General features: G+C 35.6%; 1 protein-coding gene across 5 annotated transcripts in view; it reads right to left on the bottom strand.

Moving 5' to 3' along the window:
* The window catches only part of HECTD1 (HECT domain E3 ubiquitin protein ligase 1), a 92,965-nt gene that overhangs the window by 57,993 nt on the left and 18,413 nt on the right, over positions 1-16,559 (bottom strand). For all 5 annotated transcript variants that reach the window (XM_055309213.1, XM_055309216.1, XM_055309214.1 and 2 more), the window contains exons 3-10: positions 10,342-10,576; positions 6,942-7,169; positions 5,855-6,136; positions 5,489-5,759; positions 4,899-4,975; positions 4,719-4,817; positions 1,865-1,979; positions 847-1,021 (exon numbers count right to left, since the gene is read on the bottom strand). In XM_055309213.1, coding sequence (XP_055165188.1) covers positions 847-1,021; positions 1,865-1,979; positions 4,719-4,817; positions 4,899-4,975; positions 5,489-5,759; positions 5,855-6,136; positions 6,942-7,169; positions 10,342-10,576 — 1,482 coding nt within the window. The remainder of the gene's footprint in view (positions 1-846; positions 1,022-1,864; positions 1,980-4,718; positions 4,818-4,898; positions 4,976-5,488; positions 5,760-5,854; positions 6,137-6,941; positions 7,170-10,341; positions 10,577-16,559) is intronic.

The raw sequence follows: 16,559 nt of genomic DNA, 5'->3' as shown, positions 1-16,559 counted from the left end.
GCAGGGGTTAGGTTTTAGTTAAAGCGAGGTGGAAACTACTGGAGGGTTTAAATCACAAAGTGATATAATTACGATTTTTAAAATAACTTAGCCTAATATGTAGGAAAAGATTATAAAGGAGCAAAAGAGAAAATAAAAGACAGATCAATGAAGAGGCAACTGCAGTAGTCAAACCACAGACTCTGGACCAGAGTATTAGCAACAGCCGAACAGAAATGACACACTTACAGAGGGAGAGCCACCAGGATTTGTACCAGGATGAACTGACTCATACCTCCATGACTTTGCACATAAAGCTGCTCCATGACCCTTCCAATCTGTCTGCCTATAAAACCCCAAGTATCTTTTAAACCTCAATTTAAATCTCACTTCTGTATAAAATTTTCTCCAATGTGAGCAGCCCAATTGTTAAATCATCTCTATTACCAGAGAACTCTGATGTCCAATCTATCACTTACTACGCTTATTATTCGCATCTTCCTCACTAGCCTACAATGGTATAGACCTGAAAGCCAAGTCCCATTTTTTTTGGTAACTCTTCAATGACCATCTCACACAGTCTCTACCAAAAAGGCCTCCATAAAGCTCAGTAAATGTTTGCCATACTTACCAAAATTTTTCTCAAGTTGATACACAGAGAGCTACAAAAATTGTTAGGAATCTAGTCTTGATTTTCAAAACTCCTTAAGTCAGATCATCCGAAGATTTAACTCTCCAAATTTCCGATCTAACTTTTATTCTAACCATACCTTTTGAATATTAATCTACCATCCTTCTAGAAAAAGGAGATAAATAGAACTATATAATTGGCATAATTTAATAAACACAGATACTATGAATAACTACCTTATTGAAGGCAGCATAGTTTGCTGAAATGTCTGTGCAAACACTGGCAATAGCCTTTTCAAGTATATGGGTGCCATTTCTGGATCTCCTTTTGGCTCATTACATTCTTCTTCATCTTTGTTTGTATCTTTCTTTTTCTTATCATCTCCTTTATTAACTGGACACATCCAATCACCTGCAGACAAATATTGCTCAATATAATAAATTTCTGGAAATTTTTTCTTTCATGAAAAGAAAACATCACGATGTATCGAATTTCAAACTGTAATTATCCCTGGGGTGCCTCTGTGGCTCAGTCGGTTGAGCATCCAAATCTTGATTTTGGCTCATGGTTTTGATCTCAGGGTCATGGGGTCAAGCCCTGCTTTGGACCCTGCACTCAATGGGAAGTTTACTTGAGATTCTCTCTCTCCCTCTCCCTCTGCCCCTTCCCCAACTTGTGTGCACTCACTCACTCACTCTCTCTCTCTCAAATAAATATTCAAGAAAAAAAAGTATCCCTAATTACCAATAATTAAACTGAAATTAAGATACTGTATCTATTAAAGGTGTTTGTAAAAATGATACTATTCCAATTTTTTTTAGTATATGTGCTGCCAAAATAAGCACAAGAATACCAAAGAAAATTAGTTCCACCAATGAGCTGAATCACAACTTAAGGAAATAATGGATATTCCACTTGATTCCAGAATAGTTCACATTCATCTACTCAGCGAAAACTTAAAAATTTGGTCAAGGTACTTCATCTACACAATACCCAACTATTCTTTATGACATTCCCATGCTCCTTAAACTTTTGATTTTGTCATTCTGGAATCGTGCACCCAGAGTCTCAAAGAACACTGAACAGTATACTATTAAAGGTTTATCAAATGTAAAAGTATATGCATATAATTACTTGACTTCATAGGAATAGTTCATTTACATAATGCTAATATGCACCAAAAAAGCTGTATCTGTAAAAGTGAAGCTGAAAAATAATAGCAGATCGCTTGAAAGGAAAGATTTTACCACTCACCGGGAGACTGAAGAATTGCTACTACTTCACTATGGCCCCTTTCTCGAGCTTTATCTAAGGGAGTTTTCCCATCTTCATCTCTCAGATCTGGATTTGCACCATGCCGTAACAGAGTCTAGAAAAGAAAAAGCATTTAATTTGAATATTAAGAATTAACACTGTTTCTTTAATATCCAACTTTTGCACTCAGACTCAGAATTACCTAAGCAGGCAGTAACTCCAAATCACTATTTTGCATGTATCAGCTATCTCAAAAATGGTCTAGCTAGATCTTTAAAAAACTGCAGATTTCACTTGGTTATTTATTAACAACTCAAATTAAGTATGTGCACATGTGAACCTATCATAATATTCAAACTCCTCCTCTCAATTTCTTCAACAGAGAGTTATTAGTGTACATTTCAAACATGGTAATCATCTTCCTCATTTCCTACATACTGCCAATTACCAAGTTAAATCAATTCTCCCAGAATGAACTACAAAATTTACATCTTAAATATGAATTCTGTTTTCCAATTTTTAATGGACACTGGACTCTCTCCCCAACAGACTGTAAGCTCTTTTGAACAGAGAACACATCTCATGTTTTTCTTGTCACCCTCAGAACTGCAGTTTTTCTAACTTGCTATAGATATATCTTAACAATGAGTGAATATATACACACATCAGGAAAGTATGTAGTACTGGCTAAAACATCCAACTGCTGAATTATAATAATTATTTTATCAAATCTAGGATGCCACAGATTATTAGATATAGCATTAATTATCACTAAGAAATGAAAAAAGAAATGCCAGTCAATTTTGTAAAATGCTTTATTGTTTGAAGTTTTTTTAAGCTAATTGAAGTAACTTTTTTAAATTTAGATGGTTTTCACACATTACTTGGACAAACATAAATAAGAGAATATAAATGATCTATAAGGTATTCTATAACTTCAACATTCCGAGCACAATTCTTCATAATTAATATTTTTTTAATTCAAAACCAACATTTGTATTTCTACAGTTACCATGTGTGCCATAGACAGCATTAATGAGGTAGCATTACTGAGTGGCTCCTCTAACAGACAGGATTTTTTATTCCTGTTGCATGAACAAGTAATGCTGCACTTTCTATCTGGTCAACAGTAATTATACATTTTCCTATTTAAGAGATGTTAAAATGTGTATGGAGGGGGAAGGAGGAAAGTGGAGGTGTATCTTAGAATCATTTAAAAACAGAACAATCTATGAAGATTAAATGATAAGACAAGTTAAATACCCAAGACACTGGCTAGCACAGAGTTTAAGTGCTCAGTGAGTCCTACCTATTGTATCATTATTAGTAATAGTAGCTATCACTCACTGTAGGCTGACATATAATCAAGATAGGTTAGGGTGACACGTATAATTCATTTGGTTTCTTCTTCCCACCCAATCACTCATGACTGCAAAACAGTACAAGTCAAAAGAAAATGGGTCAATATAAAATGTAGCATCCTTAGAGGCACAATTCTCTTTAGAATTTGACCTTAAAGGGATCCCTGGGTGGCGCAGCGATTTAGCGCCTGCCTTTGGCCCGGGGCGTGATCCTGGAGACCCAGGATCAAATCCCATGTCGGGCTCCCGGTGCATGGAGCCTGCTTCTCCCTCTGCCTATGTCTCTGCCTCTCTCTGTGTGTGTGTGTGTGTGTGTGTGTGACTATCATAAATAAATAAAAATTAAAAAAAAAAAAAGAATTTGACCTTAAAGAGAAAATCTTTCCCAAGTTAGAAAGCTAAACTGTTTTTCCCCATTTTCGTATAGTATAAAGATGACAATAACAGCAGCTACCATTTGAGCATCTACGATGTGATTACTATACTACATGCTTTTTAATGTATTTTTTCTGATTATAATAATAATCATGATATAAATGTATACACATTTATCTGAGAATACTGCAAGTCAAACTAAAGAAACTTGCCCAAGGCCCAAAAACTGTTTTGCTAATAAGCTGAAGCTTAAATCCAAGTGTGCCTGACTTAGCAGATTAACATTGCACGTGCCAAATTACTTCACATTATGAAGATTTTAGAGACCTAGATCATTTACACATCAGGTCCAACCCTTATCATTTGACCTCTCTGAACCTTCTCAATTTTTCCTAACTATAAAAAGAACTTTCCAATGTCCTTTGCTAATCTGAAAATCAAAGATATTATCCTTCAGCAAATAAATTATCTGCTATAATGATAACAAAAACAACACAAATATGTACAAAATTATTTGGTGCCAAGAGTAAAAAAATTGGAAAAATTAGTGTTTAGCAACAGGTGACTGGTTAAATAAATTTGCAGTATATCCACACACGGCAAGTATACAGATGTAAGCTAATAGGAGGCAGCCCTGGTGGCTCAGCGGTTTAGCGCCGCCTTCAGCCCAGGATGTGTTCCTGGAGACCCAGGATCGAGGCCCACGTCGGGTTCCCTGCATGGAGCCTGCTTCTCTCTCTGCCTGTGTCTCTGCCTCTCTCTCTCTCTCTCCCTCTGTGTGACTATCATAAATAAATAAAAATTTAAAAAATAATAATAATAATAATAAAAAATAAATGCTAATAGGAAGAGGTCTTCAATATGTATGTAATATGTTATATTTTGTATTAGAAAAGAGGGAATAAACATACATATTTCTTTTTGTTTGTATCTATGTTAAGAAATACTAAAAAGATAAATAAAACATGCTTACCTACAGTGAACAATGGGGAATATGGTGAATGGAGATGGCATGGAAGAATGACTTATCATCAAAATAAAAGTTTTTATATCATTCTAATTTTGGAACCATGTAAATGCTAAATATTAAATTAGTAATTTAAAAACCTGGATTTTACCTTTGCTACTTGAGGTCTTCCAAAACATGCAGCATAATGTAATGATGATGACCTTTGACCCCTATTAACATCAGCACCTCTTTCACAAAGAAATTCTACCTGTAAAATTATGAAGAATCATAAAGTTGCCTTAATAGTTCTATCTTTATTTAAAACATGAGCTTTTATATATTAGCTTACCATTTCCTGAGTTCCAAAAGCAGAGGCCCAGTTTAATAGAGTCTGACCCACATCATCCATAAAATTTACTTCAAAGGCTGGAAAAGTTTGAAGGAGAAAAATAAATTTTTAAAAATCTAACAAAATAATACTGAACTTTTCTACAATGGGAACCATTTAAAAATTATTATTAATAGTCACTAATACAGAGTCAATTTTAAACATTTGGATCAACTCTACAGTAGTTAATAGTCCACAAACAAATTCTGCTAAGAAAAGATATTCTAAAATTTTTAAACGCTGAGGATTCACAAGGCTTTAGGCTCTTAAAAATAAATAAGAAAAAAAAAAACCTAAATATATAACACAATTCAACAGGGTACTGGTTTCTTTTATTCATTTCATTTACTCTGTTAATAGGCATTTATTCAGGTCTTACCATGCACCAGGCTGATAATTATATACATGGGGAGAGGAAAGGGTGCAGAGGTGGTTGGTGAGCATTCTATTATCTGGCCCAACTGCTAAAAACACTGGTCTAAAATCTAGAAACTAGAAATTGCCTATATAATTCCTGTTTTCTTTTTATATTTTAAAAAATATTTTCCGACCTCCTGTGTCAATTGCATCTATAAGTGCATCGGTATCTTTACTTCGAATACAGTCTATAAGCTGCCGATGTGAGCGCTCCCCAGAGCTATCCAATCTCCGAAGTCCTGGGATTCTGCCTGTAGATCCAGCACTAGACTTTGGCAAAGCTTTTCGTCCTTCAAATAATAGCACCAAGAGAAGGTCAACCAAACGCATGGTATCAAGCACACATCTTTCATCACCCTGCAATGCACTTTCAATTGAATCTGGAAGTTCTGACCTCAGGAGATCCTAGAAACGGAATGGGAGAACTGTTTAATATATTTACATTATGTAAAATACTTTTACTGAAAGATTAAAAATCACATATTCAAAAACATTCTTACGTGTGTGACTACTGGAGAGCCTCTGCAAAGTGTTGAGAGCAGGCTTACAATTGTTGACACCTGGTTACTCAATTTGGAATCTGCAGCCGTGGAAGGTGCTCCTGCAGTGCTGCGACCAGGTTTACAAGCTGATGATGGCCCTGATACAGTACCACCAGCAGCAGCCATGCGAGATAACAGCTCCTCAGTTAATCCATGCTTGGCTAATGGAGCTGGGTCAACACCACGACGGGTAAATCGGTCAGCTAGTGATGCAAAGCACCGCAGAGCTCCATCTGAAACCTAATGATGTAAATATATATATATGCATATATAATATATATATGCATATTGATAAAATTTACCTAAAAGGGGTACTGCTAATTTCATTACTGAGATTTAAGAATGCCAGCAATAGCAATGATATAAGGCATATAATCTGCCTAGATTTTAATCCTGGGTCCACATTCTGCCCAACTGTATGACCTCAGGTTATTACTTAACTGCTCAAGGCCTCAGTTCCCTTATCTGTAAAATGGAGATAATAGTACCTATAATTCACTGTCCAACCTTAAATAAGATGACATACATAAAGAATCTAGATGGACAGTAAAAGCTCAATAAATATTAACTATTATTATGAACAATTCTGCCAAAATATCTATGAATATCAACCAAAAATAATTAACAAAATAGTAAAAAGGCATTTAAAAGTTTTATTTTCTAAAATCTAATTCAAAACAAACTTTACACATAAAAGATTTTAAATACTGTGTTATTTTACTTCAATGAGAACTATCTCTTTAAGTCAGCAACTTGTGCTGAGTCAAAATCACACTGAGCATAATGCAGCTTTAAAAATTATGTACTTCTGAAACATTTAAATTTAAAAAATAAACACATCAAACATATCACTTCTATAACTTAAAATGTCTCACTGCCAAAACAAAGATTACCATACAGAAATATGAAATGAGAAAAAAGAGAAAATGGAATTACCTCTAGTTCATCAAGTGAAAAGTTGAAATAACAGTGTATCATAGTTATAAATAGGAGACACTATAAAATCACTTTTTGAATACAAAGTATATAACAGGGATTTATTTACCTGATGATCTTCATGTTTTAATAAACTAGACAGAGATTCCACACAAATTTCTAAAGAAGAATCTTGAGGTTCCATCTTGCCACAGAGTCTTGATACCACAGCCATGGCAGAGTGCAAGGTATCTTTATGAACCAAGTGTCCACTGTCACGAATGAAGGTAAGCACACAATTCAAACCACCAGCCTCAAACACTGCTCCTGATTCTCGAGTACATATCAGTTCTAACACCTACAACAGTAAATGAAAATTAACAAAAGAATGCAGTAAGTCCAATTTTAATTTTCTAGCATCACAGAAAGCACAACATGCTTTACAAATTTATTAGTAGTCAATTTTAAAAAGTAAAGCAAAACAAATTTATTTGAATATATTTAATTTAGCCAATGTATGTAAGGCATCATCATTTCAACATGTTATCAATGTTAAAAATTGAGCTATTTTACTTTCTAAAAAGTTTTTTCTTTAATTTATTTTAGAGGGGGGAGAACACAAGCAGGGGAAAGGGCAGAGGGGGAGAGAGAGAAGAGAGAGAGAAAATTCCAAGCCAACTCCTCGCTAAGTACGGGGCCTGACACAGAGATTGATCCTATGACCATGAGAGCACAACTTAAGGAGAAATCTAGAGTCCAGTGCTCAACCACCTGGGCCACCTAGGTGCCCCAAATTCTTTTATGTATTAACTCTTCAAAATCCCAAGTATATTTTATACTTACAGCATATCTTAATTTGGGGTAGCCACATTTGAAATATAAATATGGCTACCGTATTAGACACTAGGTTCAGATGGTGAAGCCTGCATAGTAAGTTAAGCAACTAAAGTAACTTAGCAGAAGTTTACACAGGTCTTACACATTAAATAAATAAATAATGCTTGCTATTACATTCTTCATCATCCTCACACTCTAGGAAATGTTAAAACATTAAAAATTAACTCTTATTTCCAAATTATGTTGATGCTTAAGGAGTTCGGGTAGAACACTAAAGAGTTAACAGAGTCCACAGATCTTATGGACATAGCAGAAAATTTAGATTTTATTCTTTAAGCAAAAAAAGTGCTTGGGGTACCTTTGCTCGGGTCATGATCCCAGGGTCTGGGATTGAGCCCCACACTGGGCTCCCTGCTCAGCAGGGAACCTGTTTCTCCCTCTCCTGCCCACCCCCGCTTGTACACACACTTTCTCTGTCAAATAAACAAATAAAAGCCTTAAAAAAAAGAAAAAGAAAAAGAAAACTTGTTTTAAGAAAACTGTTTTAAGCAGAAAAAGATGATATTTCCAGTTAGTAACTGGGAATGGGGCATAGGGAGAGTGTAGAGGCAAATGCAAAAATAAATTCAAGCACTAATATTCAAGAGAGAATGATAGCTTAACTAAGGTAATAACAGAGACAAAAGGAAATAAACTAGAAAATCATTAATAACTATATGTATGGAGAGGAAAAAAGGAAATAAAGGATAAAGCACAGGTTTCTGCCTAGAGTGGGTGAATTTGATGCCAATTATCAAAATAACTGAATCTGAAGTAAAATATTATTAATTCAAACAGCTGGTTGGAGCTATACAAAAAGCCTTTGAACATGGAGTCTGGACCTCAAGAAAGAGGTCAGGTCTAGAGATAAGATGTGAGGGATATATACAAATGAATGGTATTAATGCTGATAGATGAGATTATCTAAGCAAAGTTATAGTTTTAAAAAGGTAAAAAAAGAAAATACTACCATTTAAGAATAATAACAATAATCAGAAAAGGGAACAAAAAAAGTAAGAGCAGGGTATGAAAGACAAGAAAGTTTGAAATAATGTTGATTCAGTGAATAAACAATGGAGTAAAACTCACAGTCCTGAAAGAAACATGAAGTAATATGATCAAGGGAATAAGACAGAAGGGCATCTGGGTGGCTTAGTCGTTTGGCTGTCCGACTCTTGATTTCGGCTAGGTCATGAACTAAGGATCATGAGATCAAGACCCAAATCAGGCTCTAAACTCAAGGCAGAATCTGCTTGAGATTCTCTCTCTCTGCCCCTCCCCCTGCTCGTACACTCGCATTCTCTCTCTAAAATAAATTAATTAAAATTTAAAAAGAGAGAGAATGAGAAAGAGAAAAAGCTCTAAACAGGACAAGAGATTTAACCTCTCCCTCTGAGTCTGGAGACAGAAATAAATCTACAAATACAGGGCAGAAAATCAAGACATTAACACTAATAGCAGTTCTCAAAGTGTGGGGAAGACATATTTAAAGATCACTGAAGTTAAAACTTTTTTCACAATACTAAATACCATGATAGTGATTATCTTTTTCATTCTCATTCTCTCAGAAGGGTAGGGTGTAATTTCTGAAAAACTATATGTGATACCGTAACCGACTGAATGCAGAAGTAAATATGAGGATCTGTCTTATTAACAATGCTACTATTTTCACTGAGTTTCTATCTGTTCAGGAAATAATTATTTTCATTAAAATGTATGTTAAACACATAATGAGTTTCTTATTTCAAATAAATATATGTTCTAAATTTGTTTTACTATCTAATATAGTAAAGATATATAGATACAACCTACATAAACAAAGGCTCTTTGAGGGCCCCTCGATAATAAGACTATAAAGGGATCCTGAGGCAGAAAGTTTGAAAACTGCTGACCCAGAGCAGCAGAATCATAGTAAGAATGAAATAGGAATCACAAATAAAAAAATCATGTAAAATCTAAATGTGTTCATCAAGTAGTTCTAATAAACTACTGACCCAGTGCTGGTGCTTTTTAAAGTCACATAAAGTTTATAATTAGTCCCAAAAGGAATAAAACAAAAGAGCTACTCTTAAAGGAAGTACAGAAAAATAGTTAAATTCATGGGCCCACAAACCAGACTTCCTAATTTCAAACTCCTACTCTTCCGATAGTGGAATCGTGGCTCTGCCACAAATTATTTGTATCACCACCAACCAAGTTACTTAACCGCAATATGCTTGAAATTTTTTCAAATAAAAAATAGAAATGCTGATATTAGCAGCACCTGCCTCATATAAAATTGTTATAAAGACTAAATGAGTTAACACATGTAAAGTGTTTAGCATAATGTCTGACTCTGATAGTATTAGCTGCTGTTATTATTACTTTCATAAAAAATCATTTTAGCTAAGAACAGGAATAACCTAACTCAAAAGCTACAAGAAACCCAAGAACCAGCAAAAAAGAGCAGTATCACTGACCTACAATTTTCCTTCTAAGATTTCTTTTCCTAAACTTTATGGGATCTTTTTTGGTGCCACAAGGACTGTGACTTCCACTGTTGTCAACCACTCTCAATAAAGTAAGAATAATGAAAAAAATTTTCTTTTTTTAGCGAAATGTATTTTTTATTCTCTAGTCATCTTCAAATGGGCCAATAAATACTTAAAACTTACCTTTACACACTGTTCAGCTAAGTCTCTGCTAGTCCTGTTATTAAGTTCAACCACAACTAAACGATTACAAAGTGCTTTTATAGCTCCATCAACCCCAACAATCCTTCGGGTGCATTCTGCAGATACATCCAGGTAGTACGTGATGGCACGAGCTGTCACTTCTAACACATTGTCTGGAGCACTTTCATCAAGAAAAATTTTGCAGAGGGCTGGTAAGAAAGTGCGAGGAGGACATCTGTAGAGAAAAAAATCGTATTACACCTAAAAAATGGTATTACTAAATTCTTCACATCAAAGTATTAACAAAATAATAAATAAAAACTGTAACATAATGCATCACATTCAATACTGTGTCTGATGTGTACTACGTAATATTTCTCACATTGCTTTCCTTTCCAGAATTCTCACATGCTGAAAATATCAAGTTATCAACAGTTTAAAGTAGCAGCATTAACTCAAAATCATGTTTAAAAAAAAATTCCTATTCAATACTCAGTTCAAACATCAACTGCTCTAAAACCTTCCCTAACCTCCTCAAATCACTAAGTGGTACTTTCATGTTCCTAAAGCCTATACAAACAGTGCTCACACTATTTAATCTATCACTTTATTTCCTTATTTACCTTAAAAGGTTCTGAAGGCCAGGAACATTGTTTAATTCATGTTTTACTGGGAGTAAGTGCTGACCTGGCATTTAATAGGTAAGGATAAAACATACAACATCTTTGTAACCTTTCTGGTCCTGTTTCCTCATTTGTAAAGCAAAGACAGTATCTAAAAAATATCTACTTTATATGGATGATATGAAAGTTAAATGAAATTATACACGTTAAAACACTTAGTTCAGTACATTGGCACCATATTAAACTAACTGACTTTAGCTCTACCTTTTCTCTTATAAATAGTCTAATACCTGCTATATAAACCCATATAAGACGACAGTTCGATCAAAAGCAGAATTTGTGAGGTACCAATAATATTCTCTATATTTTATCAACACTTGAAATATAAAAACTATAATGTACATTTAGTAGAAATCTCAATTATATGATATCAAAAACAGAATTCTAAGTTTTATGCACAAATTAAACTTTAAATGGGCTACAGATAACACAAAACGTAGTGCTCTAAATGGTCTAGTGGAATTATTTTTCCTCCAAATTTTAGTGAGTATATTATCTTTAGTAGCTTTCTAAGACTGTCTATGTGAACATCAAAATAACTCTATTATATATCTACTTAGATAATCAGAACTTAAGGAGCCTGGCATCAGGAATATTATCAAAAATTTTAGAACATTTCTTGCATTCAATGATTGACCAGTCATTGATTAAACACAGGTGGTTTTTATTAGTCCACAACACTGGCAATCTATGTCACACAATCACCTGTGATTTTCCCAAAGAGGAAAGATTTTGAGGCTACACTGTAGGAGATACGCCTCTAGCTCTCAAGGTAAGATCAGAAGACTAGTCCATCAGAATCTTAAAGTACTTTTGGCGTTGTCTACCTATGCATATACAATAAACTGAAGAGAAAAAAAGAAACTATAAAAATGTTAATACTGCTGGAGAACAACATGGTCCTAAAAACTAGTTTGGGTTTTTTTTTAGAAAACAGTAGCTTTTGAATAAGAATAAAATGTTGAAGCTGATAGTTCTCAATTCAAATAACAAGAACGGGTCCCACCATATACTTTACATTAAATATTTTTTAAAAACAGGGCACAGGGGTGGCTCAGTCTGTTAAGTGACCGACTTGGTTCTGGCTCAGGTCGTGATCTCACAGGTCATGAGAATGAGACCCGCCTAGGGCTCCAAACTCAGCAGGGAGTCTGCTTGAAGATTCTCTCATTCTGCCCCTCACCTAACCTGTGTTCTCCCGCTCTCTAAAATAAGTGAACAAATAAATCATTTTTTAAATTTAAAAACAATTAATAATTAAATAATTAAATAAAATAAAATAAATAAAATATTTTAAACTATTCATCTTTTTTTTGAAGATTGATTTGAAGTGGGCACCTGGGTGGCTCAGTCAGTTCACTGTCTGCCTTCAGCTCAGGTGATGATCCCAGGTCTTGGAATCAAGCCCCACATTAGGCTCCCTGCTCCACAGGGAGCCTGCTTCTCCCTCTGCCTCTATCTCTCTTCCGGTCTCTCATGAATAAATAAATAAAATCTTAAAAAATAAACAAACAGGGGCAGCCCCGGTGGCTCAGCGGTTTAGCGCCGCCTTCAGCCCAGGGCCTGATCCTGGAGATCTGGGATCGAGTCCCATGTCGGGCTTCCTGTGTGGAGCCTGCTTCTCCCTCTGCCTGTGTCTGCCTCTCTCTCTCTCTGTTTCTCATGAATAAATAAATAATATCTTAAAAATAGAAAAGAAAAGAAAAGAAAGAAGAAGAGAAAGAAAAGAAAGACTGGAGAGAATGTGAGCGTGCGGGGGGGGGAGGGCAGAGAGAGGGGGAAGAGTTTTGCGGTTTTTTTGTTTTTTTTTTTTAAATAACGAATGTGTTTTTATTTCTCTCCTAACTTTTAAAATGTGAACATTCTGCAATTTAGTCCCGGGCTTTACTTCCAGGTGACTTCTTCACTGGGTCTCAATTCCCTTCTAAACAACAAACTCTTATTCCAGAAGGCAGTTAGCTTTTCATCGTTCTTTCTGTCTAGATAACATCAAAGGACAAACCCCAAAGGCACAAGTATATGTACCCAATGGTCACAAACAATCTGAATTACGTTCATCTTAAGTGCTGCAGCCTGGGTACCACCAACAACCCCGCGACCAAAGAGAGGGAGTTTTAAGCAGACTCCATGCTGAGCCACTGCAGGGCTCAATCTCATGACCCTGAGATCACGACCTAAGCTGAAACCAAAAGTGGGACGCTCAACTAACTGCACCACCCGGGCGCTCTTTCAACTAACTTCCTTATCCAGTACAAAAACTGCACACCAAGACACCTGGGTGGCTCCACGACTGAGCCTCCACCTTTGGCTGGGATCGAGTCCCACAACAGGCTTCCTACATGGATCCTGCTTCTCACTCTATGTCTCTGCCTCTCCCTCTCTCTCTCTCTCTCATGAATAAATAAATAAAATCTTAAAAAAAAAACACCAAAAAATAGAAAGTAAGAGAAATGTTTAGTATAACTTTCTGTATTTCATGGGGAAATGTAACAGTTGCCAATTTGGGGAATAACTGTTCTCTGTGTTCCCCAAAATATGACGGATCTCCTGAACAAGTATGGATAGGGACCAGTTTTTTTAAAAAAAAAAAAAAAAGTTCTAAACATAGTTTCTCAGGTTTTAACTGTGATCAATTTTATTTCTGAGAGAAAAACAAAGATGGTCTGCAGACATAAAAGCTTATTTTATATCCAGTATAATGAAAACCTGCTTTGTGAACTTTATAAAGGTATAGTAAAAAAAAGTCAAGTGTACGACTGGACAGGAGAAAAAAATGGTTTTTGTGGCTCCTGAGTTACTTCAACGATGAGAAGGTATTTAGACATATTCATATACAAAATCACTAATTTTTCAGTTTAGAACCAAAGCAAATTACAACATGTCATGAATACAAATTAACTAAAAATAGGGCAAAAAGGTATGTGAAACGCCAATATTAATGAATAAGCTCTAAAAAAGCACAGAATTGTTCAAAGAACTATACTTACATTACTTAAAAGTTCATAATGAACCAAGACAAATTACTAACAAGTATTGTGTCCTAACATACTCTGCTGGATATCCTGCTTTAAAACAGCCATTGCAGGGACTCATGGATGGCCCAGTCAGGTGGTGAACTTTTAGTCTTGGGACAGCTCATGATCTCAGGGTCCCAGGGCTGCTTCAGGATTCTTCCCCCCCCCCCCCCAACACACTCTCTCTCTCTCAAATAAATAAATCTTGAACAACAAAACAAAACAAAACCTGGAGGGTATCCCTGGGTGGCTCAGTGGTGGATGGCCTCCCTTCAGCCCAGGGTGTGCTCCTGGAGTCCCGGGATTGAGTCCTACATCAGGCTCCCTGCATGGAGCCTGCTTCTCCCTCTGCCTGTGTCTCTGCCTCTCTGTGTGTGCGTGTGTCTCTCATGAATAAATAAATAAAATCTTTAAAAACAAAACAAAACAAAAAAACTGGCCACCACTGTAATATAAACATGTAATACCTTAAAACTGTCTCTTCAGTTGTTCATCAGGGATTTCCCCCCTTCTTATCTGCTTTTCTTTTACATTTGGTTGACAAAAAATTTCTTAATATCATTTTCAAAGAAACCCTATGTTGATAGATAATTCAACTCAGTCTTTGAATTCAACCTGAGCTTTATGGTTATTCAATAGCACTTGCCTACCTTATGAGTAAAATCCTCAAAAGTCTCTTGCTTTTTTTTTTCAGGCCACTACCACAACCACATCTGAATCCTTGTCAACAGGGGGTAATTAGGAAACAAGATTTACATAATCAAGAAAACTAAGGTCATTATAAATTTGTAATCACCAACCTTCAATGAGCATAATGTCCAATAATTCTGCTACATTTCTTCCACAGTCTGCAATGAGTATTTCACACCTTTTCTTCAATTTTCTCTTATCTTGACTCCCTTGGGTTTTTTTCTCTCTTTTTTTTCCCCTTGATTTTTTTTCCATCTGGCATTGGCCCTGAACTCCCTGCTTTTCTCTCTAGTTGGTCTCATCAACTCCCTTTGTTCATACATCATGGATGTTAAATCTCATCCGTATACCATGAAAACTCCCAAAATGCTACCTCCACCCCATAACTCAATCCCTATCTCTACTTAGAATGATCACAGGCACCTAAAAAAGAGTAGGTATAGGTACCTCCCTAAGAAGGCTGCACAAAAACCAACTCACTACCCATTCCCAATTATGTTCCTTTTGGGTAGTTTCAGAGCACTCAGTGAAACCCATCTATCAAAAGTATCCATCAAACTACATTATATTTTCCCATTCACCTGTCTCATCAATGAAAACATGAGCTACTAGAGAGCAGAGTCTGTGCTTTATCTGTTTTCCTACAACCAGACCCAGACTTGTTATCTAGTGGATACTCAAATATTTGAAGAATATACAAAATACATATGAATCTATGAATATAATGAAAATAATTCATCTCGAGAAGTTCAGTTTAATAGGGAGAAAGATAATGTAATCAAGTAAAAATAAATGACTATAATAAAAATCTAAAAGAAGGAAAAAATAAAAATAAAAAAATAAAAAAATCTAAAAGAAGTATGTCCATAAAAAGTTCTGAGAGAGAAAATTCAACATAGGAGATTTGGGGATAGGAAGACCTCACAAAAAAGGAAGACATTAAAAAAAAAAAAAAAAGGAAGACATTTTATCTAAATCAAGGTATTCTTCATTTTGGAGAGTTATTACAAGGATCTGAGATAATGGGTATAAAATGTGTAGAACGGGGCTCAGGACATAAAAAATGCTTGATAAACCACATGGTAGAAGTTGGCTGAGCAGATAAGCCCCAAATATTCCAAGTAAGGAGAATAGCATGCGCAAAAGATGGAGACTTGAATTACATGATGTTGCAGGTTGCATTTTCCAATAATATCCATAACATTATCTCCCATTCTACATACCCATGTTTTCTTTTTTTTTCCCCTAAGATTTACTTATTTACTTAACTTATTTGGGAGGGGGGAGGCAAAGAAAGAGGGAGAGAGAATCCTCGCACAAGTGGAGGGGAGGGCAGGGGACAAGCATACTACCCACTGAGCATGGTATCAAACACGGAGCTTGATCCCTGGACCCTGAGATCACAACCCGAGCTGAAATCAAGAATTGGATGCTTAACTAACTAAGTGACCTAGGTGCCCCTCAAGTTTTTATTTCAATTTTAGTTAATACATAGTGCAATACAGATTTCAGGAGTAGAATTTAATGATTCATCATGTGATTATACATTGGTAAAGCTTTTTTAGATGTCAAGTTAGGGAGCCATCGGGGTGGTTCAGTCAGTTAAGCATCTGCCTTTGGCTTGGCCATGGTCTTGGAGTCCTAGGATTAAACCCTGCATTGGGTTCCATGCTCAGTGGGAAGTATGCTTGTCCCCCTGCCCCTCCCCTCCACTTGTGCGAGCTATCTCTCTCAAATAAATAAAATCTTAAAAAAAAAAAAAAGAAGCCAAATAAGTTCAATAATATCCATCAAACTAAAGACAAACAGAAACACTTCTGAGAATCTTCTC

This window comes from Nyctereutes procyonoides, unplaced genomic scaffold (genome assembly GCF_905146905.1).
Source record: "Nyctereutes procyonoides isolate TBG_1078 unplaced genomic scaffold, NYPRO_anot_genome, whole genome shotgun sequence".
Taxonomy (NCBI): Eukaryota; Metazoa; Chordata; class Mammalia; order Carnivora; family Canidae; genus Nyctereutes; species Nyctereutes procyonoides.
This window is presented reverse-complemented; position numbering and strand designations above follow the sequence as displayed.